We start from the raw sequence: 21458 nt of genomic DNA, 5'->3' as shown, positions 1-21458 counted from the left end.
CTTTCACTGCCATTCAGCAGGCTGGAGAAGTGTTCCCTCCACAAACACAGTATACTCTGGTCATCAACCACTAGATCACCGCTGGGGGTCCTACAGGAGTGTGCTCCGGTCTTGAAACCTTCAGTTAGTCGCCGGATCTTTTCGTAAAATTTTCGAGCATTACCCCTGTCGGCCAGCTTGTCAAGCTCTTCATACTCACGCATTTCTGCCTCTTTCTTTCTTTTTCTGCAAATGCGTCTCGCTTCCCTCTTCAGCTCTCGGTATCTTTCCCATCCCGCTCGTGTTGCGGTCGATCGCAACATTGCGAGGTAGGCAGTTTGTTTTCTCTCCACTGCGAGACGACAATCCTCATCATACCAACTGTTTTTTTGGCTTTTCCGAAAGCCAATGGTTTCGGTTGCAGTTGTACGTAAGGAGTTTGATATGCCGTCCCACAGCTCAGAGAGCAGGAGTGCAAGTCGAGTAGAAAATCGTTCGGCTGTCGGTTGTGATAGCAGCTTCTCGATGTCGAACCTTCCTTGTGTTTGTTGACGTGTGCGCTTTTCTACACAGAGGCGGGTGCGTATCTTAGCTGCTACAAGATAGTGGTCCGAGTCGATGTTGGGACCACGAAGCGTACGCACATCAAAAACACTGGAGACATGTCGTCCATCTATCACAACATGATCGATCTGGTTGCGAGTGATTCGATCCGGGGACAGCCAAGTAGCTTGATGGATTTTCTTATGCTGGAATCTAGTACTACAGATGAACATATTTCGGGCCCCGGCGAAGTCGATCAGCCTCAGACCGTTTGGTGATGTTTCGTCATGGAGGCTGAATTTTCCGACTGTTGTGCCAAAGACACCTTCTTTACCCACCCTAGCGTTGAAATCGCCAAGCACGATTTTGACATCGTGGCGGGGGCAGCGCTCATAGGTACGTTCTAGGCGCTCATAGAAGGTATCTTTGATCACTTCGTCCTTCTCTTCCGTCGGGGCGTGGGCGCAAATCAGCGATATGTTGAAGAACCTCGCTTTGATGCGGATTGTGGCTAGACGTTCATCCACCGGAGTGAATGCCAGGACTGGACTTTGGACTTTGGTGGCAACACTGCGAATGTAAATTTTTGTATCTTATTGTAATTAAATTTAATAACAATTCCAATTTAGTTGGAGTACCTTAGGTTCATTTATGTATTTAATAGTTGGTTGAGAGGTCTATAGAAGCACTGGAAAGTTATAGAACAATTCAAAAATTTTTGAGGTAAGGTTGCCAGATCTTTGGAATAATATTTGTACTATTTTGTACAGATTTTAAAACTCCATGTGACTTTTTTGTACAGAATTTCTCGAACTTTGAAACTGTATATCGTAAAAATTTTTAAAATTAATATTTCATAGCAAAAAAAGAAAACATTTTCTTTTAATTTTTAACAATTTATGCCCCCTTTGATTTTTTTCGAAATTATCTTAAGATGTTCCTTATTTTATCACCTGTTTACCCCCCAAAGGGAATTTTGGGACAGCAATATTTGTACGAGCTACAAATAAAAAACCAACTCGGAACATGATGAAAAATCATTGATTTATGCACTATTATTATCAGAATTTAGCGTAACCCAGGATTAACGACGTGGACGTAGCAGACATTTAATCCCTTTTTGTTTTTTTTTTTATTTTTTAATATTTTTTTTAATAAAAATCAATCAATGATTTGTCATCATGTTCTGAGTTGGTTTTTTATTTGTAGCTCATACAAATATTGCTTTCCCAAAATTCCATTTGGGGGTAAAAAGGTGATGAAATAAGGAACATTTTAAGATATTTTCGAAAAAAATCGAAGGGGTCATAAGTTGTTAAAAATTCCAAAAAAAAATTTTTTTTCATTTTTTGCTATGAAATATTAATTTTAAAAATTTTTACGATATACAGTTTCAAAGTTTGAGAGTTTCTGTACAAAAAAGTCACATGGAGTTTTAAAATCTGTTCATTAGTTTTAAAGTTATGGCGGTTCGTACATTTTTTTACAAAAGGTTAGGTTTTACATGTACTATAAGATATATAATTGCCAAAGAAAATAAAGAACTTTTTTTTCAAGGGGCTTTTTTCCCAGAGAATGCCCCATATGCTATATGTATGTATGTGCTTTTAAGTTTTACGGGCTTTAGTATTCTACGCGCTTCTTCCGTATCTCGAGTAGTAACAATATCTTTAATCATTAGTAATTTCATGGGTCATATTAAAAAAAACCCTGCGAGTTAAGAATTGATGCTTCCCAAGATAAAATATTCAAGTCTCAACTATTGTGGTATAGGAAATAATCATCGAACAATATTTTTGAGTTCTCAAATGGAGCTAATGTACTTCTTACTTACTTTCAATGAGATTTCCTTTGATATTGAATAATATGAAGGCCAGTACTTGGAGACAAAATGCGATTTCATTTCCCTTTGCTAATCAGAAATTTCTATTATTTTTCCTAGATACCGGGAACTCTTACTCTAATAAAAAAAATATTTATAAATATGGAGATAGATTTTTAGGTACTCTCGTAGTTCTACTTGTTATTGAACTGTGCCTCGGAATTACCTTAAAAATTACTTACTATTTCTGGTTATGATACATGACTAAAGTATAGTTTGCCACGATATAGAGCAAGAGCACTAGTAATAAGAACATCCTTTACTGATAAATCCCATTTTTTACTGTATTCAACTTTTCTTTTCCAGATCGATAAATTCGCTTATATTCATTTTGAAGCAATTATTAAATTTAGTACAGTGTCATATTTGCCTGTTACTCTAAAGATCACTGCTCCGGCGTAAAAGACCGATAATTTCCTTTTCGTGTATTTAATTTATGCTAATTTCTGTATCTAATTTACGCTAGAACTCTTCATCTGAACCAATGGGCACCAAAGCAACCGAAAACTGAAAGCAACCGAATTCATCATGCGTATAGCCAACAGATTCTCATCCATTTTACTGGCACTAAGTCAACTTGCCGTATTCACGCTTGACTTACTCGCTTGCGACAACTTCTTAAGCACTTCATATTTATTATTTTGCTCCAATAAACCTGAATGCAATTACTCAAAAGACGTGGCGAGCACCGGCGAGTTCAAGCATCAAGGTCAATGCCGAATTGGCGCCATCTTGCCAAAGTGAACTTCAATTGCTACAAATGGGTTCAGAGTCTCACTTAAATGGCGAAAGGGAGTTGTATAGGCATATATGTTTGTATCGGACATAACTAATGGCTGACAATTTGTCTCTTTTTCCGCTACGCCTCATCGAACTCCTGGTGCACAACCATACATAATGCAAATTGTGTGCGTAGAATTTGACTACTGCACAACTCAACTTATTAGCATGATTGACCAAGTCATAAAGTTAATTAACTCACTAAATTTTTAGTGTCAATGACCATTAGCTTTTAACTTTGCCGCCAAGCTTCAACTCGGTCAATTCGAGCGACATAGTTTCGCCTTAAAGTGTTGTTGTTTAGAAAGTTTGCGTTCTTCAATATATTTATACTATACATATGCATATATATATTTATGTCACTTGACCTTAACTTTATTGGTTCACCTTTCACCCCAAAAGTCGCAAAGTTTTCGGCCCAACAACTGGGCATATTTATATTTATTAGCCACCAGCCGACACCTGCTTGCCAGCGCGGCAGCAGTTTTATGCGGCGAGCCAGATAAAAGTGCCTTTCAGTCTTGGTCGGCTGCTTCCTTGCCATATTTTTGCAATTATTGCATAAGTGTGCCGCACGGCATTTGCTTCGCAGATGTTTATGGAAAGGATGTTTTTAGTATTAGTATTACATTTTAATCTTTACTCCTTCAAGAGCTTGAGAGAGAATGTAGAAATGAGAGTAATTTACCGCTCTTAATCTCTTTATTTTACTTAATGTACGACATAATAAATCTGTAGTTTTGAATCTTTGCTAAAGCGGGTGCTGGTTTTCTGGATATCCGTAGACGAATCTATATTGGTTTAAGTTGAACCAGCATAACTTGAAATTATTTCGTAGATATGGTTCCCTTTCACTAAGTGGTCCCATGGATACCATCATTCTTGGTGATTTTCATATTGGGATTATTAGTTTGCTGTAAATTTTCGATATTCCCAGAACCTTAAATACCTAAAAAAGTTTTCGATCTAGAATACAACTGTTCATGATATTAACTGAAACTATCTACATAAAAATACATCTAGTGCATAGTTTTACGATATTAGGGTTCACTACTTATAACTATGTAGTATACTATGTATCTCAAAATGGACGCGGCGTTTTCTACCACAATTTGAATGTACAAAATTTGTATACCCCTTCATTGATATTTTTCCAGGAAATATACATATAGTCAAAAGACAGGAAACAAAGTCGTGGCTGCCTTGTAATCTTTGTGTTGGGTGTTTTCCAAATTCTAAGAACAGTATATAGAAGAACTTTTAAGACAACTTGATACTATACATGAATAGCTATTTTTAGCAATTCGTTGAGCATAAGATCGCAGGGTTTAGCTGCAGAAAAATCTGAAAGGTATCGAAACTGCTTAATAGATGCCGATGAACTGTTACAGAAGAGAGAGTGTCGATTTGTCAAAATTTTTTTTTATAATTTTACTTAAAAGTTACAGGTCCCTTCCTCATTTCCATTGATAAATTTATTGATATGTCGTTTGGAAGACTTCACTATTTTATAAATACAGTGGAACTTCTCTAACTCGAATCACCATAATCCACAAAAAAACTTCGAGTTTTGACTTCTATTGCCAATTCAATAGTACGAATTATGGAGAACTTCGAGTTAGAGCAGTTCGATTTATGGAAGTTCAACTGTATATAGAAAGTTACAAAAAAAATAGCTACTTCGAATATATTTTAAACATAAATGTATATTTATGATAGTATAACTGTTTAAAATAAGTGGTCCTGAATATATTCCTTGACCTTTTTATATAAAATGTTTTATCCAATTTGCATAAAAACGCATTTTTAATAATACATTTTCTACTTTTTCTCTCTCTCCCGTTACATTTACAACCTACAGGGGCTTTGGCAAACAAGGATTCCAATGTCAAGGTGAGTTCAAAACATTTCTTGCAAAATTTTCTACCTCAATGACAGAGTGCCTTAAGCTTCACATACTAAAATACAAACATCAAGAAAATAAAAAAAAAACATATAAAGTTAAACAAGTAAAGTAGTTAGTGCAAGTATTGGTATGAAAGGATATCACTACAACTTCGGCACAACTATCACTGACAGTCTAAAGAGCAATACAAGCTTAGTACGAACAGACCCTATAATGGACTTATGGTTACTGATATAGCTTAGAAATGCATACAGACACATATATTATTGCTACATACTAACTTTCTAAACTACCCATATATATTCACATATCTAGTTTTGGTACATGTCGCAGCAACAAGCTAACTGTACTTTTACGAGGCGCTCCTTGGCGAAGGACAGTGCAGGAAGCAAGACAACATTTTGCAACCTTTTGAGTATCACACTAACTTTTTATGTCAAATCACTATATTTCTTACTATTTCATTCTTCTTCTCTCCTCTTTATTACAGTTTGTTCGTATGTGGTGCACAAGCGTTGTCACGAATATGTTACGTTCATATGCCCCGGCAAGGATAAGGGAATCGATTCCGTAAGTTTTTTCTGAAATGAAAGATTCCAAAAAATATTTATAAATATAAATTATAATAATAGATAAATTTATAATTAATTGCACAAATATGAGGATATTGAACAAAATTAATAATACTGAAAATATACTTTTTATTAAAGGAATTATTTAAATTAAATTTGAAGTTTCTTTGTCATATATCAATGCTTAATATTTTTACTTTAAAAAATTTCGTATTCAAATTTATTAAATGTTTTTCTACAAAAAAAAAAAATAAATCAATTTCAAACAAAATAACTCAACTAATTTATTATCAATTTCTTAAATACATTTATATAAAATAAATGAATTAATAATAAATTTATTTCAAAATAATAGGAGAAAATATTTTAAAAACTTTAAAATTATTTACTATTTAAAAAACATATTTAATGGCCATACATTTTTTATAAAAAAATTGTAAAATTGTTAAACTAAAAAAATAAATTAGGTAATTTTTAGTTATATTTTATTTCATTTTATTTTTTAGTTATTACATTTTGTGAAATAATTATTTTCATATATTAATTAAAAAACTACAAATATTTGCTTTCAATTTTATTTTATTATTATTCTATTTTTTGTTTAGTTTTTTGTCATAAATATTAATTTTCTTTTTTTAACACATTTTCATAATATATTTGTACACATCATTCATTAGTTTATTAATACCAAAACTCATATTGCTTAACATTTTTTCACGTTTAGACCATTGGTATTAAGAAAAAAAATGGTTTTAAATAACAAAATATATTTTCTTACATTATTTTTTTAATAGACATTAATATATATTTTTATTATTTATAATTTTAAGAAAATTGTTAATAAATAAAGATTAATGATTTTTGAATAATTTTGATATGAAAATAAAATTTTTTCACTGCGAAATAAACGAAAATTAATTTCATCAAAATATGTATATTGTTATACTATTTCCTTAGAATATAAGAAATGTTTTCTATTAATAACTTTTCCACCATAATGATTACCTAATAGTGAAAACTATTTACTAAAACATAAATGTTCCTTATATGGCCGATTTCCTTGCCATAACTAATAGTCGTGGAAAATGGATAGCTTATCTTAAGTAATAAAAATCTACCGTTAGTACCGCATGCGCCGCGTTTGAGAGCATCTACACATAAGCTTACATATAAGCAAGTAACTGCTCACGTATGTATATACATACCTTTCTTGTTAGTTGACTATAGTTTGCCACAAATATATGCTTAAGCTTATCTTATTATCCGATTAGAAAACGAATGCTTCATATTTTTCACATAACTACTCCCCAACTAGTCCAAAAAAGTAAATGAGTCAATTTATTATTTTTCTCACTTACTGAGAGTTTCTGGTTTTTTCAATATGTTGCCACTGAATTAAGATGACACATTTTTCGAAATAGACCTGAATCGTCCACCTCTATTTTTAGGTTTTTTCTCCCTCCGAAATATATTTTCTAATTTAGTACTATATGCGTACATCTACAAATTCACACCTACAATGCAAGTTTTAAGGACATAAAGCTCACACTTCCACACACATGCAAGGCAACAAACAAAAACCGCAAGCCAGAAAACATTTATATACAATTGTCAAACTGTCAACACAAACCAAAATGCTTTTATTCTCATACATCAGATGCAGCGCGTGCGGAAGCGTCAGCTGCACGCAAACAAAAACCGAATCCGAAAGATAAGCGCATTGTAAAACTTCACCAGTGCATGTTTGTAAACTTACTTATATTTTTTTTTTTTTTTTACAAAAAACAAATTAAATTGTCTGCATTTAAGATATATATATATGTATTTGTATAAGGAAGTTTGAAATTTTATTTCATATACAGGGTGATTTATAGTATGGAAAATATTTATTTTATTGATGTACTAATATAAAAGAAGTTCTGCCTAAGGTAGAGTTAATAATAGTAAAAATTATTACAAAAGAAATAAATTTATTTAACTCAGTATCATATTTAAAATATTCAGATATTTATATAGTCACACTACCATAATGCTTGAAAAATGTAAAACATATACAGGCATCAATACGAAATACTATTTATACTATATATTTTTCATTATCTTCTCATTTCTTTTGTTGATACATAAACAATCTGGCTGCGAACGAATTGAATATAAAGCATTTTTATGTCTAATCGGATGTAAAGCTTTCATTCCTTCATCATATGGATCTCCCTGCTATGTTATATATTTTCATATTTGCTGCATTTTTCAGTTCGCTGCGTTTACGCTTAAAAACTTCCCGCAGCTCTTCATGGTTCGTCGACCCCTGACTCCGTTGATAAATCCGCCTCGCCTTGTGGCATTCACTTCTTAAGATGTAAATTTCTTGGTTCTACCAGTATACGGGTTTTCTGTAGGTTCCATTTTTCCTTCTACACATAGACGCATCACATGCTTTACTAATGTGTTTCACAAGTATCTCAGCCTGTCGATCTATATCTTCCGCACAATTCAAGTTATCATCTAGCGAGATTCTGAAGAGCTCTTCGTCTAACGTTTGCACTTTCCATCCTTTTCTTTTTACAGTATTAAAACGTGGATTCCTTAAAGTTCGCGTTGAGTGTCCAATATCAAACAAAATAGCCCGGTGATCACTGTGCGTGTAGAGGTCACCCACATGCCAGTTTGTTGTCCGCGCCAGAGGGCTGCTGACGAATGTGATATCGATCACAGAACCGCGGCCATTCTTTTCAAAAGTGTTTTTGTTTCCGGTGTTTAGCAACACCACGTCTAATAAAGAGAATGCTTTGAGTAGAGTGTCTCCGCGCCTGTTCGTACAGGTGCTACCCCACTCCATCGCCCACGCATTAAAATCACCTGCCACTACATTCATCGTAGTGGTCAGGACTTCTCTCACCAGGTCGTCTAGTATTTTTTCAAAGTCATTTTGGGGTACGCTTGGCGGGATATAGCAACTATAGAAATTGATCCCGTCTATTTTTGCACGAGTGTAGTATGATTTACCTAGCAACGGCTTGTCTTGGAATGTTTTTCCTCCACAGGCCCATATAGCAGCTTTGCTTGTACTGTCGGAGATCCATGACCCGTCATTTATGTTCTTATACTGCTCACTTATTATAGCCACATCCAAATGTTGCTCGTACACAGTTTGCCCAAGAAGTTCTTGTGCAGCCTTGCAGTGGTTTAAGTTAAGCTGCATTACTCTCATTTTTTGGTGCTTTTACACGCCTCTAGCTACCTATTTGGTGGTCAGTGTTTTCTCTACCTTTTTTCTTACGTGCGTTACATGACGGTTTTTGGCAGCACTCTTTCGCAAAGTGTCCGATTTCGCCACACTTGACGCAACACTGACTCCTATCGTCAGGGTTGGCGCAAGTTTTCGCTAAATGTCCGTATTCCAGACACCTGAAACACCTCCTTAAGTTTAGTTTCGCCCTTATTCTACTCACTACCCAGCCTGTCTTTATTTTATGTGTGTCTAGGAGAGTTCTTGCTTCGACGGCTGGTAGGCTTACCACGGCTATTTGCGTTCCAAGATACGCCGGTCTAATGCTTCTGATCGACTTTTTGTCAAAATTTGATAACTCTTTTATTTGAGAGCGAATTGCCTCGGCGATGTCCTCCTTAGTTGTGATTTCGTCGAGATCTCTGATTTCCACCATTACTTCGTGGGTTAGTGTTCTAATCTGCGCCTCGTTTCCTAGTACTTTGCCTATCTCGGTCGGGAACTCACCAGTGCTTTTCATTTGCGCCTCTTTTAGTTCTATAAGAATTTCACCTTTGGCCGTCTTTCTAATCCTCGTCACATTTTCGCCGAGTTTCTGTAGTTTATCGTCTTTCTTCACTGCTCTTAGAATGTCGCTGTAGGACATTTCACCAGTCCGCTCGATGATTAAAGCATCGGGTCTAGGTGGGGGTTTATTAGGAGCCTTCCTTTGTGATTTTCGTTTAACGTTAATCTATCCATCTTTCTTTCCCATCTCATTATCTTTGCTTTTAACAGGACTGTTTCCCTTTGTATCATTGTTTGGCTTAGCTTCTATATTGCTCGCAGTTTCTTTATGTGTGGTTTTGTTTCTCTTTGGGGGCGTTCTACGTTTCAGCTGTTTTTCCTCACGGGGTCTCTTTGGCGTTGTTTCAACTGTCATTGGCATCGTGAGAATACTACGTCTTATTTCTTTGTTTGCGATGTGCTCCTCCTGAGCACTTGCATACAGCTTTGTTATCAGACTTAGAAGATCTCTCATACTGTTATTGATGGACTCATTATTTCATTTAACTTCTTGATCGTATCCCCCAGCTCAGACATATAGTCTCCCGAGGTTGTACTGTCTTCGTGAGCGCATCACATAGCACTGGTGGCGATGATCTCGCTCGAGCTGGTTTTTCAATGCTAAGGTTTTTCACCGGGGACCTACCTAATTTAGGTACGCGCTTGAACGGGTCTGAATCCACACTCGGCGTCGTTTGGAAAGAGTATGTATCTTGTAGCTTGCTATCATTATCACCCAAACTGTTACTACTGTTATTGTTGACATGTGTTGTTTTGTTTCTCATGTTACTCTCCATTGGTTGTATTTACCAGCGCATCGTGTGCAGGGGGGCGGGCCGAAATAAACAGGAACGGGCATACCCTCGGGGCACGGCCCCTACCCCAGTTCCCTAAGGCCTGTCCTTCGCTTTACCAGTCCCGGAAAACACGGACGGACCGGCGCTCGCCCGGGGCAACGTAGGCTACTACTCCTACGTCCAATGCACACTCCTTGATCAGAGCCCGAAGGGGCGGGTTACTGATACACACCGCAACTGACACCTCGACAGAGCAGGCTCACATCACCCTTTCGGTCACGACAGCAGAGAAGTTGCTGTCGTTACTTCGAGGGACTCCCAGTGTGCCGCGGTGCGTACCGATCGATTCATGATGGCAGCCGCACCTAACCTGGTGAACAGACGCTGACCAGGAAGCCGCCCACTATGGGTCTGTCGCGCCTGGATTTTCTTTGGCTCATTACGTCCAAGAATAATAATGGGAACACTTAATTCTAAGAGGCGGTGTCGATTCGCCACTGTCACAGGAGTTTCATCGGATCTGCTAGCATTTATACCGCATCCTTCACTCTTGTCGCTCATCGTCGGGGATTGCTTATACGTTTTAACTTATCTCGCAACTAACCTGCTACTACAGGCCGTTCGGCTATCCGCGACCTGCCGACCCCCCCGTAGCTTAGAGCCCAGCTAGGGTGCCTGAATACCAAGAAACAGATTACCCATCCGGGTAATCACGAGTGTGCGGCAGCGTGTGTGCTACCCAGAGGCATGTTGCATGCCACACAAGGACTGCTCATAAATATGTACTATATATAGACTTTTGTTGGTCAAAAGTTACGCGCGCACACATACAAACATTCCCGTGAATGCGTAATGCAACAACAATTTTCTTTGCATGCAACAAACTGTCAGCAAATGCAAAGGCAAATATTAAGTGCGGCAAGCAGTCGAAGCTTGAGTCAAGCGTCAGTCCCTGTCTGATTTCTGCGAAATTTAGAGTGCAAGAAATTTTATTTTGAATGTGTCTTATTCTACATCAAGCGTGACACAGGTATTGTAATGCAAACAACAATTTTTGCTCCACACTTTCTGCACTTTCGCTTAATTTTGCAGCACAGAAAATAATAAAAACTTATCGAACAAAGTAAACCACTTGAGTGGTTTGCAACAAATATTTTCATAAATGTGTGTGTGTGTGTGTGTGCGAGATTTCACACAGTGCTCTACGCACCCACACACGCGTGTAAATATGTAAATGAGTGTGAAAGTGTGAATATCGTCACACTTTCTTTAACTATCTTCTTCTAGCTGTATCTCTTAATCCCTCGCTTGACTCTTCATAGAAGCGCATTTGTTTGTTATTTCGCGTGAAATCTCTGGAATTTAAATTTCACATCAATCCAGAAAATAATATTAAGTCTACAACTTTTCTTCCGCCGTTTTCCAATAGAAGTCTGTAGGGTAAAGCACTGGTCGATTAAATCGTTTTATATCGACCTTGGACATTGGGTCCACATTAACCCAACAAAATATTTGTAGACATCTGTTTGCATCCCAAACTTATTCTCAACTGAAAATGTCACTTTTTGATCCGAATTCTCGACATTTGCACGGAATATGCATGCTGCCAGAAAGATGGTCAAAAGTAGTTGCGAGCGACGGCTAATATTTTGAATAACATTTTTGTAACCGTTATTATACAAAAAAAAACCTTAAATTTACAAAAAACGGCGGAAGCAAAGTTGTAGACCTAATATTTTTATATTTTTTTTTTCAGTAGCGCAACACCACTTCCGTAAGGATGTATATGGCTTTAAGCGTGCCACAGCAATGTCACCAAACGATTCTTTCGTTATTAAGACTTTAAAATGCATGAAGATTCAATTGCTTAAACTTTAATTAATCCTTAATATTACTTGTAGTCTTAGAGTTATCCGAAATTTAATCTAAATCAAGGCCTCCGATTTTTATTGTTAAAAATTCGGAAAACTTTAATTATTTTGGACCGATTAGTCTTCCTACCTGGAATCTATCATTCACTTATCGAACTTATCGAACAACTTATCTCATATTTGACTTAATCTTAATCTGTCAATACATCCTCTACTTTATTATTGAACTCACTAAGCAAAAGTGGTTGAATCGAACACACAGTAGAATAATAGACCCCTTGAACCTTCTAAACTCACGAAATTCTTAATTTCACAATTTTTAGTTACAATTAGCTCTTCTGAAACAATGCAAATGAAAATAATGATTGCGTTAAGTTTAAATAGAGCTTCCCCCAAAGTCGCTCCGATATAGAACTACCTAGCAACTATCATTATTTTATATTTGTAATATAAGATCCCTACATTGTCTAGGTTATTCAGGAAGATATGCATTATAGCGTCTCTTGTCTGAAATAAGTCTATATATAAATTTTGGCTACTATTTATGTTCAAATCTTTAAGGGAGTAAAAATTCTCTAACCTTTCGAATCCTATATAAATAAATTTTAAAGCTTTCTTGGCATATACTTTAAATCAGTTAGAGTTTCATTCCAACCGTGGTATTGTCCTGAGACATACTCCACCAATAATTAATTATAAGTCTTAATTTAAGTCTTCAAAATTTTTAATTTAAATAAAGTTTTTAAAAAGCACTGGTGAAGTTAAAAAAAATTCAAAATTATATATAATTTATAATAATTGTTTTTTTTTTTATATATTTTTGGTTATAAGTGAGGAAATAGGAAATTTAAGTAAAATTATTATCAAAAAAATTATCTACAATATATTTTAAAATCGTAGTATCAATATTGACAATAATAATTTTAGAAATATTTAAAAAAAATTATGCCATATTTATTTAATATATAAACAGTATTAAATATTATATAAACAGTAGTTCTTCATTGCATTCTCACATATTTTCTTCTTCTTTTTGTATGCGTTTTTCACATCAACATCAAAAACAATTAAAACATCAAATTCATCAACTGCAACTTGACACATGCAAATTGCAACATATCACGTGTCCTGTGTATCGTTTTGTGCGTCCAACATTCAACAAACAATCATCTCACCAACGAAAATTGATAAAAAAAATTATAAAAAACTAACATTTAAAAAAAAATTTAAAATTTGTCGAACAACAACGCTATGCAAAACAAAAATCTAATAAACCGTTATGAAACTTTATAAAAATCGAAAATATAAATTTAAAAATACAAAATTTAAAAATGTTCATAACATTTTTATACTCTCAAATGGATCTCTACACTAAAAATCGGCAATAAAATTTAAACTGAAAACTTTGTAAAACCATCACCTGTGAAACTCTCATGACATACAAATTCGCGCAATCAATGTCGTTGCCAACTGTTTGCAATCACAAACAATACGCCAACATCACAACAATAACTGTATTTAACGACAATAAACGATGAAATCCAATACAATCTCGTGTAACGGTGTAAAATTGATTGTGTACGTTGCGTAATTGGCTGGAAATATTTACACGGGCTCGTGAAAAATGCAAAAACACAAATATAAAAATAATGTTATTTGAAAAATAAAATATTTATAATGAAAAATAACCAAAAAATTAAAAACAAATCTGGAAAATATTTTAAAATTTGTGCATTAAAAAATTTTTAAAAATATTCTACTATTTTCAAATTTTGAAAAATAATTATAAATTAATAAAACGAACTAAAAAAAAAATATATAAACACATTTTTTTAAATAACAAAAAAAAAACAATATAAAAAATCACAGGATTCACCACAAACAGTGCATCATTTCGAACCATTCACATTTGGCGGTCCCACATTTTGCGACCACTGCGGCTCGCTACTCTACGGCATCTATCATCAGGGTCTCAAATGCTCAGGTAACAGCAGACTGAGAGTATGTGTGCGTGTACGAAGTAGAACTTATGAGTTTTAAGACAGTGCCAAGTGATGTAAGAAAATTACACACTCAACAAGTTTTGGAAAGTATATGAGAGTGAGATGTGTTTGATGAAGGAACTTTTTTTATTATTTTATTTAAAAAATAATGACGTATAAGATTTTTTTTTTTTCAATTTGCTCTTAAATTTTCATTCAAACGATCTGCTAATGAAGAGGTTAATTTAAGGTTCAAATATTTAAATATAAAACTATGTATAGGTCAATCAGATCAATAAATCTGATAGAAAATGAAAAAAACATGAAATGATAAAATGTTTTAGCAAATTCCTTATAATTTTTTTTTTAACTTATGCAATGATTTCCAAAAGTTTGAAAATATGTCATAAAATAATCATTTAACCTACTCATTGTCTACCAATCACTTCCAAAATGTCCAGACAGCTTCCTTAAACAACAAATAATTTGGTCTTTTTTGAATATTTAAAATAATCTGGCTCACCATCAACGATTCTTAACTTATTCATTATTCTTTCTTTTTCAAAAGCCATCAAACATTTCTTTTCATTAGCCCAGCTCCACTTTATATTCAATTTTCCGCTCACCTGACAACCGTAGATGCTGCCTGCACGCACGCAATCCCTCTGTGTGCAATTTCATTTAAATATTATCTTTTTTTTGTTGCGCATAAAGCTGAGATTGTGCATAAAATACTGTCACAACGTGCACATACATTCTGGTTTACTACCTTACACATCCTTACATACCATCTTGGGCGCGCTTAAGCGGCATTAAGACACAATCTTGCAATTTTCACTGATTCGATTTTCACGTCGTTGCCTCTGTATGGCTTTTACTTAATACGCAATATGAAATATCAACACCTTGAGTTGACCGTTTTTAATGAATATTGTTGGACGGATTATCAAGGATGTGTGGGATTAAGAATTTGGTAGTGTAATTTGGTAGTAGTTTGGTGGTGTAATTAACTTTGTTTACTATAATTAAATATTAATTAAAGCTGAAAAATGAAATTTTAAACTCTTCGTAAGGATTTTGTGTTTATTTTCGTATGAAGCACCATGTCGTATGAGTGATATTTTTACTAATAAATTTTTAAAATTTCAGACTTATTAAAAAAATTATGGTATTTGATGAGAAATGGAGGAATAATGGACTGGAAGTTCAGAATAAGAATGTAATAGTACAGATTTGCTTAAATAGAATTAAACTAACAGGTGTAACTTAAACTTTTTAGGTCAAGCTTATTTCACTGTTTAATAGGTAGCTCTGTAAAAATCATAAACCAGACTAAGTCATACACAATACCAAAAAGAACTGCTTGAATTATCGATTCTGGATTGTTATCACTATATTTGTTGAGTTCTTCTCAAGAAAGGCATAGTAAAGTTCCTATATCAAAGTCTTTATCCATGGAAGAGACCGAATTACCAAAATAATTGTATCTATAATCAAAAAGCTAATCGATATTTCATCATCAAAGTCTGTGAAAGTGTCTATGGGAAAAAAATAATAACTGTACTTTCCCATATATTTCCATCTCTGAACGAAATAAAGTGATATATTCGGAGTTGCAGCTTTTTACCACAATGTGTGCACTAGTGAAATCAGAGTACTTAGAGCTATCGTGATGAACAATGCAAACAAGCCATATTTTATTCATTCATATTTATCTAAAAACATATTGGCAATTAAAAAATTCTGTTATTAACCATACAATTTATTTTTTCACATTCTTCGCTATGTCATTGCTTATGTATAAAACACCGTGACTCAACACTTGTGTAAACAAAAGCTATAACAGAGAAAGATAAGGCTATACACACAGCGAACAATAAAAGGCATAAAATCATTTGTTGCGGCAATTGTCATGTGACAAAACCCAAGGAGAAAATAGGCTTGAGATTATTAGAATATTTGTGTACTTGTGTACGCGTAAGACTGAAACAAATCTGCAGTAACAAAGCCTGCAATAAATACTAAAACTATTGTTTAGTTTGTAGTTTTATAAATAGACACATAAACGTATGTAAATACTCTCATATATGTATAAAGTTATATCTAGATATATGTGTATGTGTGGGTAGCATAGTAAATAGCAACAGTCGCGCTTGCAGCCAGTGAATGCCAACACAGCCATATGTATGTAGAGTGCGTCCACAGTTAATTAAAGGCAAATGTATGCGTATATAAAAGTTACAAAAGCAACAACAACAACAGAATAATCTGCATATTTATGTATTCACTTGCCCATAGATGCATTTACATATTGGTGGTTACAAATGACCATAGTCACCCTTTTATATAAATTTGATAACTTAAAAAGCTCCAAAATTATTGTTGTGGATGGTTTTAACTCTACGATTGTTCTTAGTGTAAAAGAATCGCTTTCAACGTTGGGGGAATCAATTAATAGTTATGACATAAAAGGTTTAATAGACAGCTACGATGTGAAGAATATTACAGATTTGAAAATTTTGTTTAATAGTCGGCAGTGTGAAGCTCGTCTTAAAGGCTAATTATGTCAGTAATAAGTGAGAAAATTCTAAATAATTTCTAATGACTTTTATATTTTTAATATTCTAATTTGGCTTAATTAACATATATTCAACTTTTCTCAGCTGCTCTCCAAATTTCAATTATACTTAAGCTTAGTAATAGAACTATAACTTGTAGCTAAAACAAAATGAAGCACCCTATACATTTAAGAACTGCTTTGAACCTCATATCGCAGAACATCATGTATGTCATAAGTGTTAAAATCTAATTTCCGGATATTTACACTACCAATTAGCGCCTGTACATAGGCCCAAGTCCGCGTATAATACACAAACACAAAATTCTTTCCGCATAACAAAATTGATAAATATTTTCTCAGTAGCTGCCACCTTCAACACACAAAAAACGGCAAAAAAAATCTCAATTTGCGCGCAGTCTAAATGTATGCTTCATTTCTATCATTTTCCTTTTTTTTGTATAATCTGATGCAGTCAGACGTAGACTTCCTGCTAATTCGTTTGGTTGTTAGTATGTATGTATTTTTGAATTCTTAGCGCGTGTGTTAAGAGCTTATCTGCTGATGTGGCCATTTTCAATGTTAAATTGCCATGCCATAAATTTGTGTCATATATAAAAGTAGAGCAAAGCACACACATGCGTGCCATTGGCAAATATGACAGGTACACACATATACATGTATAAAATCTAATATTGCAACGTGCGTTTGAGTTTGCTTTGGATATGTGTGAGTGCGCGTACACGTGGCAACAGTTTTTAGAGAAGCTTTGTTGGCAATTTATACTCGTTTGGGTATTTGTGTAGGAGAGTATGTGCACCAACAAACCAGCCAAGTACTTAGGCAGCCGGCAAAGCACTTGAAAAGACTGAAGTGGGCAAAGCTTTGAATATATGTGGAGGTGTGTATATAAGATTTAGTATATTTACAAATATATGCAAATAACTACAAAATATTGAATTTATAAATTCCTTTTGTGTTCCCGCCTCACATTTACTGCAAATTTCACCATATTGTTATTGTTGTTGTCAAGGTGTCACATGCGACTTGTATGATTGACGAGATATGCATCTATTGCTTGCCGATTCGCGCTGTTGCTTGACACGTAATGCGTGTATAAACTCTCAAAAATGTGCATATATGTACCACTTTCTTCCCCTCATCTTATTTTGCCAGCAATCCTTTTTTCGACAATGACTTTGCGTGTCTTCGCTCAATTTGACTGCGCTGACGGTATTTCTGACTTTCAGCAACCCTGATGAATATTAATGCGCTTGAAGTTGTTGACATGTGGCAGTTTCGAGTGCTGAGTAGTTGAAATCACATTAGGTTAGATAAATATTGGTTGTGTAGTAGTGTAGTGGGTTTTAAATTTGTTATAGGTTTATGATTCAAATAATACTTAATAAATATTATATGTATTATCAATAATTATCTACAAATTAACTTCATTTGAAAAACAACGTAAGCGATCTTCAATAAATACTGAAATGTATAAAAATAGTTGAGCAATTTCCAAAAGTTAGACTTGAAAGTTGGCTTCTATTACTTGCAAAAAAATAAAATCGTAAGTAAGCCGGGATCTCATGAATCCGCTTTAACCAACGTTTCTCATGTTTGAGATCAAATTTGAAGTATTTCAATTAAGATAGTAAGTAAACTCTACCAGCAAGATGGCGCTCAGATCGAAAGCTTTCTAAAATAAATATTTATCTATTGATATATTTTGCATTTGAATCAATTAAAAATTAATACAAATTTATATTATTAATATTCAAAAAGATATTGCGAAAGATGGCGCTGCTATCAAAATTTCGAAAGAAAATAAACTGACAATTTTACCCTTTCAATAACTTACATTTCTATAGCATCAAAGAAATGCCCACAATTTCGATTCCATATTAGTAATATTTATTGTCTAAAAGAGACAGTATTGCTTAATAATATGCTATTTTCATAATGGCAAATTTAATGATACTAAACAGAAAATTTTACAACTATAAGTGTTCCACTAAATAGCTTCAATTTAGTTTATAATGCTATAGAATTGATAAGTATGATTTTGCTATATAAATGAAGTGACAACTATTTGTCAATGACTGTCAAGAAGTGTCCTTCATTTTTTGGATGTGATATGATTGATAAGTAAAATTACATTTTTTCTGTTACAAATTGATATATATATATGAAACGGCAACTATTTAACAATCACAGTCAGTGCATTTGATTTAATGAAATAGGAACTATTTCAATGAAAAATTAAATATTGAGTGATTCAAAATTAAAAAAAGAAATGTTTAGCAATTTGACTATGATAATGACAACAGTTGACAAGACTGCAGACTATTGAGTGTTACGATATTGGTTGTTGAATCCGATAAATAAATACAAACTTGTACATATTTTTTTTATTTAACTAAACAACGTCAGTATTATGACCACTACCTACATATTTGAAAAACTTTCTCAAATACTTAACATACAACTTCAAGTACTTCCTTATCCAGTAGAGAAATTTACTACAAGACGGCAATTAATTACTATAATCACTAAATACATGCATTTTATGTGTATAATAAACCATAACGCACTGACTAATTTGAATTGAAGAGTTAAGTGGCATAAGTTAAGTGAGTTAAATAACTAAAGTCAAACACAATAAGACGAATTTGAACGAAAAATAGAAAAAGAAAACATTGAATAAATATCAAGAAATATCATGAAAAACAGTTAAGCCCACAAAACACACATCAAATATTTATGAATGCAAATTTCGCTGTTAAACGCCATAATAATGTTTCATATAACAATTTAAGGCGAACATAAGCACACATTATTTGTTTTGTCTGTATGTGTGTGAGGAGAAAATACGTAGCAAAAGAAAACTAAAACTAGTAAAATGACAGTTGAAGAGACAAACAAACGTAGGCAGAAACATTTCAATTTTTTTCGTATGTAGAAAACTATGCAGCAACAAAACTACATTAGAGCAACAATTCTGGGTGGTAGGTGGCCAGAGGGCCAGTAAAAACTAGTCAACTCGTGAGCACGGCATAAAAACTTACAAACAACTGACGCGCCAACTGTCTAACGGTCTCTCTATTTTGCGATTATTTTTACCTGAGGCGCTTTCCATGCATTTTTTATGAAACCTCCCCCCAATGGAGTGCCCTTCATTAAGCGCAATTCACATGTTGTTTTTTACAAGAGCGCTCCATGGCGTATGAATACCATTGAAGACGAAGTTGTTAAACCCACTGACGGTGTTGTCATTTAATATGAATATTTTTCGTTTTTCGTTCATTTGAATTGATGATCGTAATTACCTTTCACGCAACTACTCGCATCCGCAAAAAGTTGAAGTTCGAAAGTGAAACTTCACCAACGAGCGGCGCATTAATTTTATCTCAATCTTCCAATGCTATGAAATTCGACATCAATTTAAATCAATCCAATTAAATTGTGAGACGCACGAACTTGGCTGTGATTGACTGCAGGCGGCGCTCTTTTACCATTTACTTAGCTGACGAAGAAGCTGCTGGCTGGCAGAAATGAAGTCCTACAGAATTTTTCAATTAGATGCCGTAAATAAAATAAAATTTAAGATAAATTTAATTGAAGTTGTGCTGAACAATTTTAATCAATTGATAAGATCCCAACTGTTGTTTGAATAAAGGTGAAAAAGTCAAAATTGTGTTAGAAGCTTTGTAGTGAGAGCACTTCCAATTTAACTCATTTTTATAGATTTTTGATTCAGAGAAAAGACATTTGAAAATGAATATTTGCATTGCAAACGTTTGAAATTAAATTGCGGAAGTTTAATAAAATGTGTTCACAATTGTGCAAATCCAAGAAACGACTTTTCACAGTGTTTTTGTGAGGAAAGTACGGAATAAGGACAGTCTCGTTGAATGAAAGAAGTGGGTGATAAAGCAGCTGCCTAGAATAGGACAGACATGTTGTGATCTCCAATAATTTTTTGTATATAAAAACGTAGCCCACTAGGAGATGAATTTATCAATAAATAATTTTGTTTCAATCTTCCGATGTCCTACCATTATTTGAACAGTGGAGATGACAAAAGAGCTCCTATGAGAGAAGCTCCCGTGTTCAAGAAGGAAACACATTCATCAGGATCTGGGCTTGATGTAGTTATTTCAATGCTTTGGAAAACTCAATACTATGGAACGACTCGAAAATGATATCCCAACAAGAAATTAATAATTTTGACTGATATTGAGATAAGATCTTTAAATCCAAAGCCGCTTATGCTTCGGTAGTTAATTGTCATTATTCTTTGTTTTCAAGTATCAAAATTGGTGCACTTGGAGCATTAATTGGATATTCATATGACCGATGATCTTTCATCTTTCTAACTCCGCCTCTTCATTAATAACCTCTTATCCAACCCTTATCAGTGCCCCCAATCCTGGCAAGTGACCGAAGTCTAAACTGTTTAAAGTTTCTGAAGAAACCGATGACATTTAATGTGATCAAGAACTGATCAATTTAGGTCACTGTTTTGCATAATTGGCCTCGGATATCAGTGCCAAATTTTATCTAAATAAATATTTTGCTTTGTTTCCACTCCTCAATGCAAATCTAACCTCGTGCATCTATTATAGAACACGGACCAATTAGTGAACAATTCAAACGACTGGTGTTTTCCTTCTTTCTTTCTTCGTCAAGTTCTAGTTAAAGAAGGTATTTCGTTCTTTAAAGTTGATCACTTTGACACATTTTGGTCCCAGAAGTTCTAGACATCTCAGAAAGCTGAGTTCATTCACTCTTATATAAAGTTATTTCTGTTACAT

At 34.1% G+C, this 21458-nt stretch overlaps 1 protein-coding gene across 8 annotated transcripts in view; it reads left to right on the top strand.

Moving 5' to 3' along the window:
• Positions 1-21458, top strand: part of LOC105220342 (protein kinase C, brain isozyme) — a 699782-nt gene that overhangs the window by 653528 nt on the left and 24796 nt on the right. For 6 of the 8 annotated variants that reach the window (XM_054234421.1, XM_054234417.1, XM_054234418.1 and 3 more), the window contains 3 exons: positions 5046-5077; positions 5581-5660; positions 13975-14089. In XM_054234421.1, coding sequence (XP_054090396.1) covers positions 5046-5077; positions 5581-5660; positions 13975-14089 — 227 coding nt within the window. Of the gene's footprint in view, positions 1-5045; positions 5078-5580; positions 5661-13974; positions 14090-21458 lie in introns of those variants that run through there. The other 2 variants (XM_054234416.1, XM_054234425.1) reach the window with 2 other exon arrangements.

Source organism: Zeugodacus cucurbitae, chromosome 6, assembly GCF_028554725.1.
Source record: "Zeugodacus cucurbitae isolate PBARC_wt_2022May chromosome 6, idZeuCucr1.2, whole genome shotgun sequence".
Classification (NCBI taxonomy): domain Eukaryota; kingdom Metazoa; phylum Arthropoda; class Insecta; order Diptera; family Tephritidae; genus Zeugodacus; species Zeugodacus cucurbitae.
This window is presented reverse-complemented; position numbering and strand designations above follow the sequence as displayed.